Source organism: Salarias fasciatus, chromosome 17, assembly GCF_902148845.1.
Source record: "Salarias fasciatus chromosome 17, fSalaFa1.1, whole genome shotgun sequence".
NCBI lineage: Eukaryota > Metazoa > Chordata > Actinopteri > Blenniiformes > Blenniidae > Salarias > Salarias fasciatus.
The window spans coordinates 10,600,290-10,614,849 of NC_043761.1; the positions used below are offsets into that span (position 1 = coordinate 10,600,290).

Consider the following 14,560-nt stretch of genomic DNA (forward strand, 5'->3'; position numbering starts at 1 on the left):
GCTTTTATGAATTGATTTATTGAGGATTTCTAAATGCACTATACATAGTTTTATCTGGTCAGATTACCTCCATCTGATTGAAATTACAATTAGATTGGAGGAGGTGGCGTAACCCTGTTTATAATCCAATTCTTGGAAATGGCATGTTGTATTGCTTCCCACTGCTGGAGCGAGATGCATATGTCTGTCACGTTATGTCACAACAGCTTGAGGCCAATCATACCTGGTGCACATGTCACAAACAGCCAATGGGAAATACTTCATTCAGATACAATTGTGATGCCGTTGTGCATAGTCACACTATCAGGGTGAGTCTGTAAATACATGCATGATGATTCCAGCAAAACATTGCAAAGGCAGGACTTTTGTTGGTTTTAAATTTACAGCTCAGTGGCTTTTTCATATCAAACGCCACTTATTTAAACTGAGAGCCCTGTGTTTATATAATTTCCCACAACACCTGAACGCGACAAAAACCACAGCAGCTATTATGCTGCGTCTACAGCAGCGTGGGATGCCCCTCAAATCAGATCAATGCACCGCAAATCCTTTCATATCCCTGCATCCTCGCGTTTTCCCTCGCAGAAAGCGGAAAAATGCCACAGCGGCTCATGTCACAGACGCATGAAACAAAAGGGAAATCCCTGTTTTTATATGCGCGCTGACGCAGGCGGACATGAAGAAAAGCAGGATAAACGACGCAGATGTCAACATGGTGTTTTATACACAGACTGTTTGGAATATAGCATTATTATATACCATTGCTATTTATACTTGAGCCCCTAGTAAACTGTGCATTATTATTCTTAAACATTTTAAATGAATTTTCCAATTTTTATGTTTTCCCAATCTCTTTTTCACCTTTGACTGCTGTTATTTTAGTCAAAATGATTCATGTCAGTGCCATGCACAGATCATATTGAAAGCAGACAGAATGAAACAGCAGAAATATTGTACTTTACATTTGAATTCAGTCATTTATCAATTTCAGGATTATCCTTGCAATCCTAATAAAAATGAAGAAGTATTAGCCAGTTTTGCCAAATGAACCCACAACAGTCAGTATTCATTTTGCAACCTGATTGGTACACATAAAACCATACAGAAAGATATCCAACTGTATATGTGATGATCAAACGCTGCTGCCTTTATTCTGTGGTTTATTTTAACCTGTGAAGCTGACACAATGTCTGACTTGACATCAATATTCAGCCAAATCGCCTTTGATTGACCACTGGTTTAGTTAAGATGAATGAAGGGCTGGATTGTATGGGTGTAGGAATAAATAAAAACCAAGACCATTTTTAATGGAAACACTTTAATTAACTGACAGGAAAACAAATACAGATCAAAACATTTGCAGAGATTTCAGAAACAAGAAAATACTTTGCCAGTGTTACTGATAAAGTACAGTATATCATAGAATCTAAAAAAAAAAAAAATCAATTATATTCTGCATTTATTGAGTGGATACTGAAGTCCCAACTTAGTCACTGAGCTCCTCCTCATCGCTAAAGTACGCACTCTTTTTGATCCTTGGTTTCCGAGAGTCTGCCGATGTTGAAGCTTTAGCACTGTGTTCTTCTGCCTGTTTCTCCTTCTTCTTCTTCTCCTCTTCTTCAATATGGGCTTGCTGTAAGTTAAAAGAAGAAAAAAAAAAATCAATCGAAGCCACCTGATTAAGCAAGAACATTCCCAGAGCTTCTGAAAGTGATGATAATCTCCAATTTTGAAGTCATCCTTGAATGCTCACCTGAAAAGCTATGGCTTGGCTGAGACTGTCTAAAGCTGGGTCTTCTCCTTCCTCTTCACTTTCTTCTTCTTCTTCACTAAAATACCAACAAATGTGGACCATTAAAAATCTGATCCACAACATGTTCCAACATTTGAAATATTTATACATACATTAATATTTATACATATACATTAATACATACACATGTTCGGGCTGTTGAAGCTTCTTCTTCTTTTTCTTTTCTTTCTTCTTTGGAGGTTCTCTCTCTCCAAGCATGTTCTTGGGGCATGCGTAGCTAAGATGTCCCGTATCCTAGAGTTAAATTTAAATACAAATTGTTAATCCGGATAGGGCAGAAACATGATTACACTGTAAAAGAAGAGGAAAAACAAGCACTGACCCCACATTCATAGCATTTTGTTTTGTCGGTGTAGTTCCGCCTCCTTATGAACTCGGCTGCGCGGCCATTGTCTATCGCGATGCTGGCTTTCACTGTTCTGCCAAACAACTGCAGATAAACACATTCCACTTTAAAACAGTGATGATCCACGAGAAAATATCAAGGACACTTAAGCCAAAAGACATCCATTAATAGAACATGAGACGGAAAGTGTCACCTGTTTGTTGTTCACTGCTTTTGCGCAGTTATGAGCCGATTCTCTGTCCAGGAAGAGAACAAACGCCACGCCTTTACTCTGGCGGGTGTCTTTATCTTTCACTATGGTCACCCTGAAACAAAACATGACACTTAGTGTGACACTAATGTGTTTATGGTGTTTGCTGTCACAGCTTGCAGAATCATTCAGTTCTGTAATCTCACTAAATTTGTCTGTAATCTGCTGGTGTCTTAAAGTTGCTCTTTCTCCAGCTTTGCTTTCACTTTTTGAGTAGAATCCAGAACAGGAAAGAAGTTGGTCGATGTGGGTTAAACACAAAAGGAGACATTACTTTTTTCCACCCAAGACCACAACCACGCACACGAGCATTCACACGCAACACAGGGCCACCAGTTAACCTCACATGCATATTTTTGAACTGTGGAAGAAACCCACAAACACATGGGGAGAACATATAAACCACACACAGGAAGGCCCAGTGAACACTACCTCACCAGTGTCAGTAAAAACATGTATTGAATAGTTCACTGTACTTTAACATGTGCAACAGTAATGGCATTATTACTTACTTGACAACTTTCCCATATTTTGTAAATAGCTGTGGTGACACAAGAACAGATATAACACATTATTAAAGCAATTTTTAAATGATCAACAGCATTAACATAGTTTAAAAGTTACACACAATTTAATGAAAGGTTGTAAAGGATTATATTTTTTAAAGGATTTCTGACTAAAGATTCACAGAAAGTTGTTTAGGCTGGATTACAGGTCTTGTCACAGGTCTCAGTTAAAAAAATAAAAATGCGCTGGACAGCTGCAGCTTTGCGCTTGCTGGCTGTGGGTCAATGGACTGACTTCAAAATGTTACTTTTAGTCAATAAAGCTTTTAGTGGACGTCCCAGATAGAATATGAAACATCCAGACTACTGAGATCCTCAGGAAGAGGTTTTCAAAGAGTTCCCAGAGTCAGAGGCAAACAAGGTGAAGCAGCTTTTAGTTATACACTCCTCACCTGTGGAACAAACTTCTTGAACACCTGTGGACTGCTGACACACACTCCACTCCACTTAAACCAGGCCTTGAAACCACAATTTTTGCTCAGGATTTCCATTCAACAACATATTTTACTTATTTTATCACCTTATTTTTTTTTTAAAGTGTACTTTATATATTGGAATTTTGATGCCTTTCTCATAATCATAGAAAAAGGGTGATGTTGTATATTATAAATACTGCTACTAAGAGTTTCTGTAGTTTATGACAGGGACTGGAGTACCTTGTGTAAGTCACTGTTGGTCAGGGAGAAAGGCAGGTTGGACACGTACACGGTGCTTTTGCTTGGTGCCAAACCACCACTCATACTGGAGGAGCGGGAGTGAGCACACACCGGGACGGAACCTGGAGAAAGCCAAACGATCACACAACGGGACAGAACCCGTAAAGACCCAGACCATCACTACATGTCAAACTCTTAAACTAGCTCCTCAGCATCACTGCCATTAAATGACTGTACGTGCGCACGGTTCAACAAACAACCGAGTAAATTCTCTAAATCACCTACCCACACAGCGTCTGCCTGAAGAAAAATGTACTCCGGGGGAGTTAAATGCCCGATTTTAAGTATTTTGAGAAGACACCTCGTTTATTTACTTGGAAATACAAACAAGCGCCATGTCTGCACGTCGCCGCGCAGTGACGTCACCACGCTGCGCCGTTGTCCGTGTTAGCCACCGGGGAGGCTAAGCTATCAAAACCACTGGGAAGGTAGGATTTATGCAATATTTGAACTATTCAGCCTTCGATTACGTTAGAGGAGGTGGTGAGATGCCGTGGCCATTTATTCGTGATTTTTTTAGAGGCAGCGAAGACGAGATTTTTACATTAAATAAAACGTGCGGATGTTTGGTGCATATATGTAAGCTAGCAAATTAGCCATGCTAACACACTGATGTCAGTTTAACTGTAGTATTAAGATGAAGACACCCATAAAAGTCGTGAAGACTTCCTACTTGGGGTGATATTTAGTAAGAGGTTGCTGGTCCAACGTCCACTCTGGTCTGCAGAGAGCAGCATCAACCCGATCACTCGCTAAAAAAGTGCACTTTGTGGCTTTTCCTTTCTTGTCACTCATTTGCTAAAGAAAACTTGAAATTACACTTTTGATGATATCACACAGGGACCAGATCTTCTTAAACACAATTACTTGTGATCCTAACACTCACAAAATTCTCTTTGCAGACTGTATTGAAGTATTTATTTCTTCAAGAGGTCCGTCAGTCAAAAAGTAAGTCTTTTAAACAAGTCTCCTTTATGTTATATCCAGTGTTTTATCATGTATGATTTATTCCCTGAAGTGGATGATAAGAAATCATTATGCTATTTCTGTAATATTACTTTTGAAGGAACTGTGTTAAAGCAGTTTAGGATCCCACTCCTGTTGAGTGCATAATGCATTGTGTTGAATTGTCTGCAGTGACATACAGGAGAGACAGGAGTATACGAGAGGCATATGAGGAGCGCTTTGCAACAGAGAGACCGGTGAGTCTATCGATTATAGCTACACTATTTGAGTTTGTGGTCATTGATGTCTTTTACAATAATGTACTAATATGCTAAATCCACTGTAACATCTATTCAGGTAGTTTTACTCTTGCTTATATCAACACTGAGTGAATGGGACATGGAAGTAGTAACACAGAGTCACAGGTGCACACACTTCCACTTCCAGCGTGACAGATCAACTGAGATGTCGGCCCTGTTGGTCACTGGATACACAGCTTTTTGTTGCTGTAAAGTCACTGACACTACACTGCACCACCCCGAAGCATCAGTCTACAGTATTTTGTCACTGCTTATTACAATATTTCTGTACATGTAGCAATCATGACACAACACTGAGATCCGAGCCATGATTTTTGAACATTTCAGTCATTCTGGTTTTGCAAAAATAATGTCCTTTCTGATCTTGTACATCTTTACATTTTTTTTAGAAAAAGGTGAAAACTTTGAATTTTTCATTTCTACTTGAAAATGAATTTGTAAAATCTTTTTCTTTGCAGGGTCCGTATCCCCGTCCTGCGGGAGGAGTGGAGAGGAGAGGCCCTTTTGGTCGGCCAGATGACGATTATGGCCGTGGCGGGTATGAATATGAAGGAGGTCCCCGTTTTTACCCAAATGGAGGCGGCCCCCGCAGTTACCACGAGGATCAGAGGGGCTACCACAGTGAGAACGTTCACTTCCCGGCTGAGCGGAGAGGCATTCCTCCTTCCAGGAGGGTGAGAACGTGAATCCAATTTGTTCTGCGCCTTCTGTACTCATGTCATTGAAGCACACAGAAATCAAATATATCAGTTTTTTGAGATTTTAATGCTTTTCTTTATTGCATAGGAAGAGTATCCTTACAGAGGGCCGAGGGAAGAGTCACACCAAGGGCGGCCGATGGAGTTCGGGTAAACCGCTTCGATTTGTCTCTCTTGAGCTGATGTCCTTACTCCAGGAAGCAAATTCATGCAAACAACCTCCGCCTCTGTGTTTCACTTGTTTATTCAGAGGAGGGGTCTCTGCAGGATGAGGTCAGTCAGTTCGTATTTGAGGATTTTCAAGTGTGGGAGGACGAACCCCGTACTCACAGAACCACATTGTACTTCTCATGCCCCCCCTTAAACTCAAATGATTGTGTGTGTGTCTGACCCATTTAAAATACATAACTTAGTTCCATCTCTATGTTGAGCATGATGACAGGGTGCATATAAACACATCATTTATGACAGGAAGTGTTTATCAAATGAAAGATTTCTCTGTTTAAACATGATTATTGAGGCACAGCCATTTATTGAACGTGGATTAGATTTACAGTTCACATTTGTGCCTTTTTCTGGAGCCAAAGTAATGACTTCATATTACAGGTTGATGAATGGCTTCATTTTGTGGTTGGATGCAAAGAATAACAAAACCCTGAAACTCAATCCCACGATCTGCAGAGCTTTGTTACTATCCAGGGTTTATATCGGTGAAACTTGATTGCGTTCTGTTTTTTATTACTGTAAATCCCCCCGCCGTGTCAGTGAAAATTGGTCGGAAAGCAAGAGATATCGTGTTCAAACACCTGGACCCATTTTTAAAATGCCCTTTCTGTAACAGTAATGCAATTTATGGGCTGGAAGAAAAAAAAAAAAAAGAAGTGGAGATAAATTTCCCTGACAGGATTCTCCACTTTAGAAGGCGGATGGGGGGGGGGGGGGAAACAAAGACTCTCACTCCAAACATTTTGAGTTGTTTCAGGGCAGCGAGGTCAGGTCTGGACTGTTGATTCGTGGGTTGAGGTCAGAGGTCATCGGAGAGGTCGTGTGGAGTTCTGGAAAGGGGCCCAGAGAGAATGTGTTTCTCAAGTTGAACGAGCTGCAGCGAGTGTTTGTTCTCCTTCAGACATGACAAGAAATACATTCAGTATATTATCTGTTTATTTTCAGATATTTTTTGTGACTGTGATGTAAAGTTATACAGGACATCTTGTGAAGGAGGCTCATCTACCGACGTGTTTGTTTTTTTAAGTGTGTATTCTTGTGTTCCCGCTTCCCCAGGGCCCGGGCGCCACCACCTCATAGCGTGCGGTCCCAGGGCATCTATCCTGCGCCCCGGTCGCTCCCAGAGAGCGGGGAAGATACGCTGGTGCAGGCCATCCTCAACCTCGACAGAGGGTACGAGTCAATGTTGAAAATGGAAATTATGTTCAAGCGCGATCCTTATTAGCTATTCAGACTGTTTTGACTATTCAGAATATAGCGGCTCACGCGGTTCCTCTTTTTCCAGGGAGGAAAGAGACCACTTCAGGCGAAAGGCCGCTCCCTTCCCTCCCATCAGAGACCGCTCCCCCCACAGTCGCTCCGGCTCCAGCGTGAGCAGCAGAGGATACTCGCCGGACAGAGCCAAGCCCCTGCCCTTTCCTGCACAGCAAGGCAAGAGTATGTAGAGATGGTAGCCCCCCCCACCCCCCCACCCTTCATAACACACGACAAAGAGCTGGAAAACACATGAAAAATCTGAATGTAGTCCAGAATTGAAGGTCATGTTATGACTACAGGCTGATTTGCTGATTTTAGTGTCTGTCTATATCTCAATAAGTAGAGATCGCTGATAAACATCATGTCTTCAGTTCTCTTTTATTCATTTAGAATTGCTCACTGTTTGTTTTAATGAATGCTATCTTCAGAGGGGTGTATTTGAGCATGTGCTGACTGGCCGTGGTTGCATAACGACAGCATGATTTTGCTGAATGTTCCCGTCGACGCTGTGCTGAACTCATTGAGGATAGAGAGCAGCTGAAAGGCAGCGCTTCATTTAAACGATTCACAGCACAAAGCAGACGAGGCATGTGGTTTTTTTTTTTCTTTTAATTCCGTCCCTCTGAAACCTGCACTCATTGTTTTGAATCTCTTTATTTTCTCCTGTTCCAGTTGTTGTTTCATCGTGCGGCTGTGACTGATGTTATGGCTTGACTGGCTTTTTTAGGTGTTGACGGTCCAGAGGGGCACGCAGTAGCTTCAGAGCACCTCTGGGGGGCGCTCTTCCCTCAGCAGAGTGGACCTGACACCATGGGTCTGTACATTGAGCCATGATATCAAGCTTACACTTGGGTGAAAATAGGCTTGATATTATTGAAGAAAATGTCAATAATGAGTTTCTGCTTTTCGGCCAGATGCACGGTTGCACCAAATCCTCTAGAAATGAGGAGAAAATAAACTTAAAATACAATTTTATGCCTGTTTTGACAGTTTGTTTTCACCCAAGTTGCATCTTTAATATTCTTTTCCTCATTAGAAGTGAGACTTAGTAATATTAGATCCCATCCCACAACAAGCCAGCAAGCATGCGCACGGATCTCGTCTCACACTGCTTGCTTTTTGGTCGTCTTTTCACGTCTTCTGGGTCTTTGCATTAGATCTCCCATCATCCACCCTGCTTTCCCCATTATATGTGCTATTGAGATATTAATAGCATTAAGGAGGATGGTTAAATAATGACATAGGTTGATAATGGTTTAGAAAAGGCCTCATTTAAACCTTCTGCTCATACATCCTCTGTAACAAATTGATAAAGCGAGATGAGGCGACACGCAGAGAGTTTGTCTCAGAAATCTGAAAACGGTTGCAGTCGTTAAAAGTTAACCGATTCCCAGTCTGCGTAACCCGAGAGTGACAGGGAGCGTTTCTAATGCGCCCCGCGGCGGGCCTTCCTCCCCGCTCCGTCTGCCACTTTGTCAGGCCTCATAAAGACGCCACCAGCTCGTGCGTGGAGGTGGAGGGAAGAGGTGTAGGATGTCTGATGAATATTCCTGAAGGGTTCAGCCTCGGCTCCGGAGTGTTTTTTTGTTTCATTCCTGGGCGCTCATGACGGCGTCTTTACCGTGAATGCGTTGCTCTGAATTTAACCAAACCATCCCTGAGCTTGATCACCATCTCCTCATACGTCCATACTGACTTCCAACACCTACTAATCGTCCTTTTCTCTATTTAGAATTCCCTCTTTTACTCCCCTCTTTTTTTATTCCTAAATTCTTAACTTCATGTTGTTGTTCCACTGATTTATGTCCCGCTTTGTTCATTTTTTTTTTTTTTTTTTGTCTCTTTTGTATTTTGTAGACAAAATTCCTGGCCTGTCTCGAGACGGCTCGCCACACAGCGCCGCTTCAAACAAGGTGAGCTTCAGCAGGGAAAACTGCTCCGCCGTCCCCGTACAGCCAGATGCATCTGGAACTTCTTAAAGTCCATCTTTCTAATAAGTGTTTGTTCCCACTGAGGGATGGTAATGGGCTTTAAAGTGGCGTTAAAAGCCACCCGGCCCGAGCGTTGTTTACCTGAGCTATAAGCACAATTCAGTCACCCACAACGTGCAACGCATCGCAAAAAGGCTCAAGCGTTTAACAAGAAAAAAAACATCCAATATAGATGTCTCCTGACATTTTTTTTTTTTTTTTTTTTTTTTTTGCAAATAATTTGTTTTGCTGAAATCATCAATCTCCAGCCCCGCAGAGGAGTGTAAATAGAATCAGATGTGATTACGCCGCGGCGCGTCTGGCCGCGGCCACCCAGGAGCGCAGAGGCCGAGTCAGTAGCCCGAGTCATAACTTTATCACAGGATCTTTCACCGCCAGGCCGGGAGAAGTCCCCGCCGAAGCCGCCGGGACGTGTTTACAGCCAACAATCGTTTCCTTTTACCGGCGAAGAGTGTGCGGCTGTGTTCTGGGAGTCAGAGGTCTTGTGATTGTGGGGGATCGGTCGCAGTCTCAACACACCGATCATGCCTCAGCTCGGTGTTTGCCGCGTTCACGCGGTCGAAGCTGGATCTTCTCCATAAAGGCTGTTTGTGATTCACGATCTGCACAAAGTACATGTTGAGAGTTTCTTCTTAAAAGAATAAATGAAACTGCTGGTGCAGGATAGGAATGCTGTTCTCTACGGTCTGCGGTCGATTCTTTACTTTCACCAACCTAAAAATGTTAAAGCCCTTTTCCCAGTACTTCTCTTTTAATGGCTTTTAATGCTTAAAGTGAAACTGAGAGTCGCTGACACAAGACAGACCAGCTTTAACGGCTTTTAACATTTATACAAGCATTAGTTCTCTTTGATCAGAGGGGCCTATAAAACTATGTTTAAACGCTGCTTTAATGTCAAGGTGGTTTTGGGGTCAGTTTGTGGTTTTTCTGAGCCCGTTTCTTTTTTTCTTTTTTTTTAATCTAAAACGTTCCTCTTCACCACACCAGCGACGAGAAGTATTTACGTTCGATCTGAGCGAAGCCAAAGCGATAAAAGCAAAGGACAGCGACGTCCCGTTGTTTGAAAAACTCGTTTCCGACGCTCTCAAATAGCCTCGGAACAAATGACAAGAGCGGTGCTTCTGCATTATACACGAGAAATTACAAGATGCAGCGTCTAAACATAGTTTTTTTGTTGTGTGTGTGTGTTTTTTTCCCTGCCCTGCTAATGTGCATCTCTGTAAGAACCACCCAATCAACTGCTGTGATGAAAGTTTCACCAAGTGCTCCACCCCTACACACACACACACACACACACACACACACACACACACACACACACTGCCTCTGTGTTTGATCTAGCCTGTGGTGCATTGTTGTTCCCGGTTCTCGGGGCACAAACCCATAACCTTGGCCGAGATGAAAGGGGCCAGCGCCGTGCCCCCAGTAAAGCCCCACACTAATGGCCCCCGGTCGCCGCCTGCTGTGGAGATTCAACAAACACACACACACACACACACACACACACACACGCACGCACAGGCTTTCTGGAGCCATCCCAGACAGCCGAGACCAACGAGGGGGTGCTAAAAGAGCGAGCAGCGGCTCTGGCAGCGAGCCAGGGGTGGCGAGCGCGTCCTGGAACGGGGAAAAGGTCACCGGAAGGTTTCATCTCGGCAGAGTGAATTCCTCGGTTTCAGTGGAGTTGTGGACCGAGCAAGGTGACAGCTGAGGCCAGTGGGGACCCCCTAAATGTCTTTTCACCATATTGACATGAAAACTTGAAATAAGACTGAGTTTTTTTTTTCAGTCAAATGCAATCTTTTGTACTTTTCCCTCAGGGAGGGAACAGGATGATGCATTGTGACTCCTGCTTTTTTTTTTTTTTTTTTTTTTTCGACCACACTCGGCTTCTCGATCTACCCTCTCCTGTAATTCCTTCCCTTAGTCATCTAGGGATGAAATATGACGTTGTCTGTGGCCCGTTTCTTCTAATGTACGAGCGGATTTTAGTCATGGTCGGGCGGCTCCGCTCCTCGGCTCCCCGGAGTCCGATGCTATCAGGAAACGAGCAAAAGACACCGAGCGCCAATCCAAGTTGGCCTCCTTTCTGTCCCTTGCGCTCTCTTCCTGGCCTTTAGAGCAACACTAATGGCTGCTGGCATCTCCAGTCTGCTCATTAGACGTCTGATCAGAACTTCTCTGAAGAGTCTGGCTAAAAATTTAAACGTACTTGGATATTAGCTGAAGGTTTTGTTATCTGTTGGATTCTAAATAATCGGTTTCTTTGTCTTCTGGATGAAACTAAACGTTTACCCGAGTTCTGCCGCTATAGGAGCGTCTATATATCTGAATCGCGTCCCTGCAGCACGCCTCAGCAGCTCCATCTCCCCTGGAAAGTTAAGCAGTCAGTAGGTCATCGCAGACTGTTCCATCCTTCAGTACTTCTTTTATCGTTGAATTACTCGATTGTGACTTCAGTGTTTATTCACAAACTTAATATATAAAGCACTCCGATAGTCTTTAAATGAGCCTTCCTGGGTTTAACCCTTCCTTCTCTCTCCCCGCAGGAGGAAAATCAGCCTCTAGAAGCAGAGAAAGAGGAGCCCTTATCGGCCGTGGTGGTGGAAGAGAGCCAGAAGCCAATAGAAAACCTCCAGGAGCAGCGAGCCCTGGCCATCGCTGCCAAAGCCCAGGAAATAGAAAAGGTACATATCCATCGGTTTCCTCCTCCAGCTCTGGTTCATCTGTCTTCTGCGTTCTTCTTTTTCCTGCTTATTATTCCAAACAGCAGCTTGTTGTTCACAGAACTGCCCATAGAATTTTGGAGACTTTCGAAATAACGGTACAAATGCCACAAAGCCCCATAAACAAAAGGCGCAGACCAACTCCAGGGCTGCGCGTTTAATAACTGGAGAGGCTGGAGTGTTCGGCGGAGCTGAAACGGCCCCCAGGCCCGAGGTTCCCGCTCCGCTCGGCTATCTAATGAAGGCCATTCCTGCACCAGCGAGCACCACCGCTGGTTTACTGAGGCCATTAAACCCGAGCGAGCTCTGCCCCGGAGCGGCGGAGCCGATACGCCGTTAGGACGCCGCCGCCGTTGCTGACGCTGCAGCTTTTGGCCCGTTTTACAGCCCGTCTCTCCATCTGTGTCTTCTCCTTTTCATTTTAAGACTTTTTTTTAACCGTTCGCGCTGTCTCAGCTTTATATATTTTATCTTTGCAGGGAGTTTTCGAAGTGTCAGTGCGTTCTATAAGCTCTGCCCGAGCCCGTCCTCTTCGTCCAGGTTGACTTTGGCTGCAGCACACTGAGTGACGGCGCTTGAGAGGCAATAAAGGGTATTATGCTGGACTCCACGTCCCCCAGACCGCGATACAAAGAGAGTTTTATTTCATTTGTCGAGGAATCTAAATATATTTGGCCGCAAGACAGAAATCCAGACGTTTCCAGTCTCTGGAGGTTTTTATTCTTGGAGTTCGCAGAGCTACACTGAGGCCCCCACTGCTCCTCTTTCATTCCTCTTCTGTTTCTCTCATTTCTGAAGCCAGGCGGGCCGACACTCTCCCTCCTAATCTCCATCCATCAACAAATATCCAGTCTCCAATCTGCTCTCGGTTAAAACATCCCAGAAGAACCTGGTTATGTAAGGATGAACTGACACAGACGCTCAGATCCGTCCTCAACCCCGCCCAAAGACGAGAAGCGGTCCCTTCCTTCCTGACTGGATAACAGAGACTTCAGGAAGTGCTGTTGAATACAGGAAGTACATTCAACAACAGCTCTCGGTGTATTAATAGACGCTGTTGTCCACACACTGATTGGATACTTCCTCTGTAATCAGATACATAAATGCGCCGTTATCAACTATAACGGCTGATAAAGAGAATGAAAAGCTAAATTCAGCAGAGTGCTGAAGAGAGGCTTTCCAGGATCTGTCCCAGGAGCCATCTTCTTTCCTACAGGCCAGATTTGTGAAAATATTGATTTTATCTCACCTCAAATAACTTCTATGAGTTATGAGAGCAGTCCATAATTTCTGATTTGGTTGAAAATGTTTTTAATGCGTATTTTGGGAAGTTTCCAGCTGTCATTGCAAGTGCATTAACCGTGTTTGACAGCGGATCTTTATTTGCGATCCCTCCGCTTCTCCAGGCGTGCTCTCTGTTCTAGGAACATTGTAAAAAAAAAAGAAATCTATAAATAAACCGGGAGAGTCAGGGCGCCCGGTATCCGGTGAATGGCTGAAACTCACCCTCGCCTGACCTAATTTAACACACAAAGCCACTTCTATAAATGCATTTAAACCACACGCACCGGAAATATCCCAGCATGCTCGCAGTGTTAGGTGGCATTATCTGCAGGTTAATTCGCTTCCACCCACTTCCGTCCACCTCTGGCAGTATTTTCATCGACTCCAGCTTTTGAAATGTGTTAAACTGACACGATCCCGCCATTTCTTCATGGGGCATTTGAGGCCTTGCGTGAAATGCAAGTGTTCAAACAAAACTCATTGTTCCTCTGACACCTGTCACCAGAGTGTGGTTTTCTCTCTTCTATATAAAGTGCCCCTGTTAAACTTGAGAGTCTCGGCGTTTATCGTCTGACACGCCGTCGTGTGTGTGTGTGTGTTAACACCAGCGTGACCAGCTCAGGGCGCAGCGGCGCTGGGGTGTTTACGCCCCGGCGACAGGTAGGGCAGGAAGGAAACCGCTCACCACCCCCTCAATTAAGAGCTTTTCCCTCAAAGCTCCTCAAGCCCCAACCATCAACATTTTTCCCGACCAAAGCTCACATACAGACGGGTCAAAACGAAAAGAAAAAAAAAAAAAAAATCACTCCCAGGCTGCTGGTTTTGAAATTTCCCAAAACTTTCTCGCAGGTGTACCGTCAGGACTGCGAGACGTTCGGCATGGTGGTGAAAATGCTGGTGGCGAAAGATCCCAACTTGGAGAAGCAGCTGCAGGTCCCCCTCCGGGAGAACCTGGGCGAGATCCGCGAGCGCTGCCTGGAGGACCTCAAGCACTTCATCAGCGAGCTGGACGAGGTGGTCCGGCAGCCGGAGCCCTCCGCCTGCGACTCCACCACGTCCCTGACGGGCCATAAACTTTCCAAGGCGGCGGCGGCGGCGGCGGCGGCGGTCAATCACAGCTCGTCTTACTGACACAAGCGCCTCATCGGGTTCCGGCAACGGATTAACGGCTCAGCGTGAAGAGAGGAGGAGTTATGTTTGAGAATGAACAGTGTTATTTTTGAACAGATCCATTTATTACCTTCAAGTTCTCTGGGGGGAAATTGCTCGTGTTTAATATTCCAAAAAAAAAAAAAAAAAAAACTTGTATTCTGTTAAATGCTGTCAAACATGGTTTCTTTTTATTTTATTTAAGAATATACCAGTCTTCAGGTAATTTTTCAAGATGTTTACCTGAAATTTATTTAACCTTTTCTAATGAAAC

At 44.1% G+C, this 14,560-nt stretch overlaps 2 protein-coding genes across 5 annotated transcripts; one reads left to right on the top strand and one right to left on the bottom strand.

The window, feature by feature from the left end:
- Nucleotides 1-1,307: 1,307 nt before the first annotated feature.
- On the bottom strand, nt 1,308-4,075 carry zcrb1 (zinc finger CCHC-type and RNA binding motif 1). Its single transcript, XM_030113720.1, has 8 exons — nt 3,917-4,075; nt 3,632-3,753; nt 2,922-2,950; nt 2,353-2,464; nt 2,136-2,243; nt 1,938-2,047; nt 1,754-1,829; nt 1,308-1,633 (listed from the first exon to the last, which is right to left on the bottom strand). The coding sequence occupies exons 2-8, from the start codon at nt 3,713-3,715 to the stop codon at nt 1,487-1,489; spliced, it is 666 nt and encodes a 221-aa protein (XP_029969580.1). The 5' UTR covers nt 3,716-3,753; nt 3,917-4,075; the 3' UTR covers nt 1,308-1,486.
- Nucleotides 4,044-14,497, top strand: pphln1 (periphilin 1). 4 transcript variants are annotated; one of them, XM_030113716.1, is made up of 11 exons: nt 4,044-4,119; nt 4,594-4,639; nt 4,829-4,893; nt 5,415-5,630; nt 5,743-5,804; nt 6,936-7,052; nt 7,165-7,316; nt 7,864-7,950; nt 8,994-9,049; nt 11,677-11,814; nt 13,987-14,497. In XM_030113716.1, coding segments are annotated over exons 2-11 (1,176 nt in total). In that variant the 5' UTR covers nt 4,044-4,119; nt 4,594-4,638; the 3' UTR covers nt 14,269-14,497. The 4 variants fall into 4 exon arrangements, with proteins under 4 accessions (XP_029969576.1, XP_029969577.1, XP_029969578.1 ...); XM_030113717.1 differs by having other exon boundaries at nt 7,165-7,310; XM_030113718.1 differs by lacking the exon at nt 7,864-7,950 and having other exon boundaries at nt 4,045-4,119.
- The last annotated feature ends 63 nt before the right edge of the window (nt 14,498-14,560 follow it).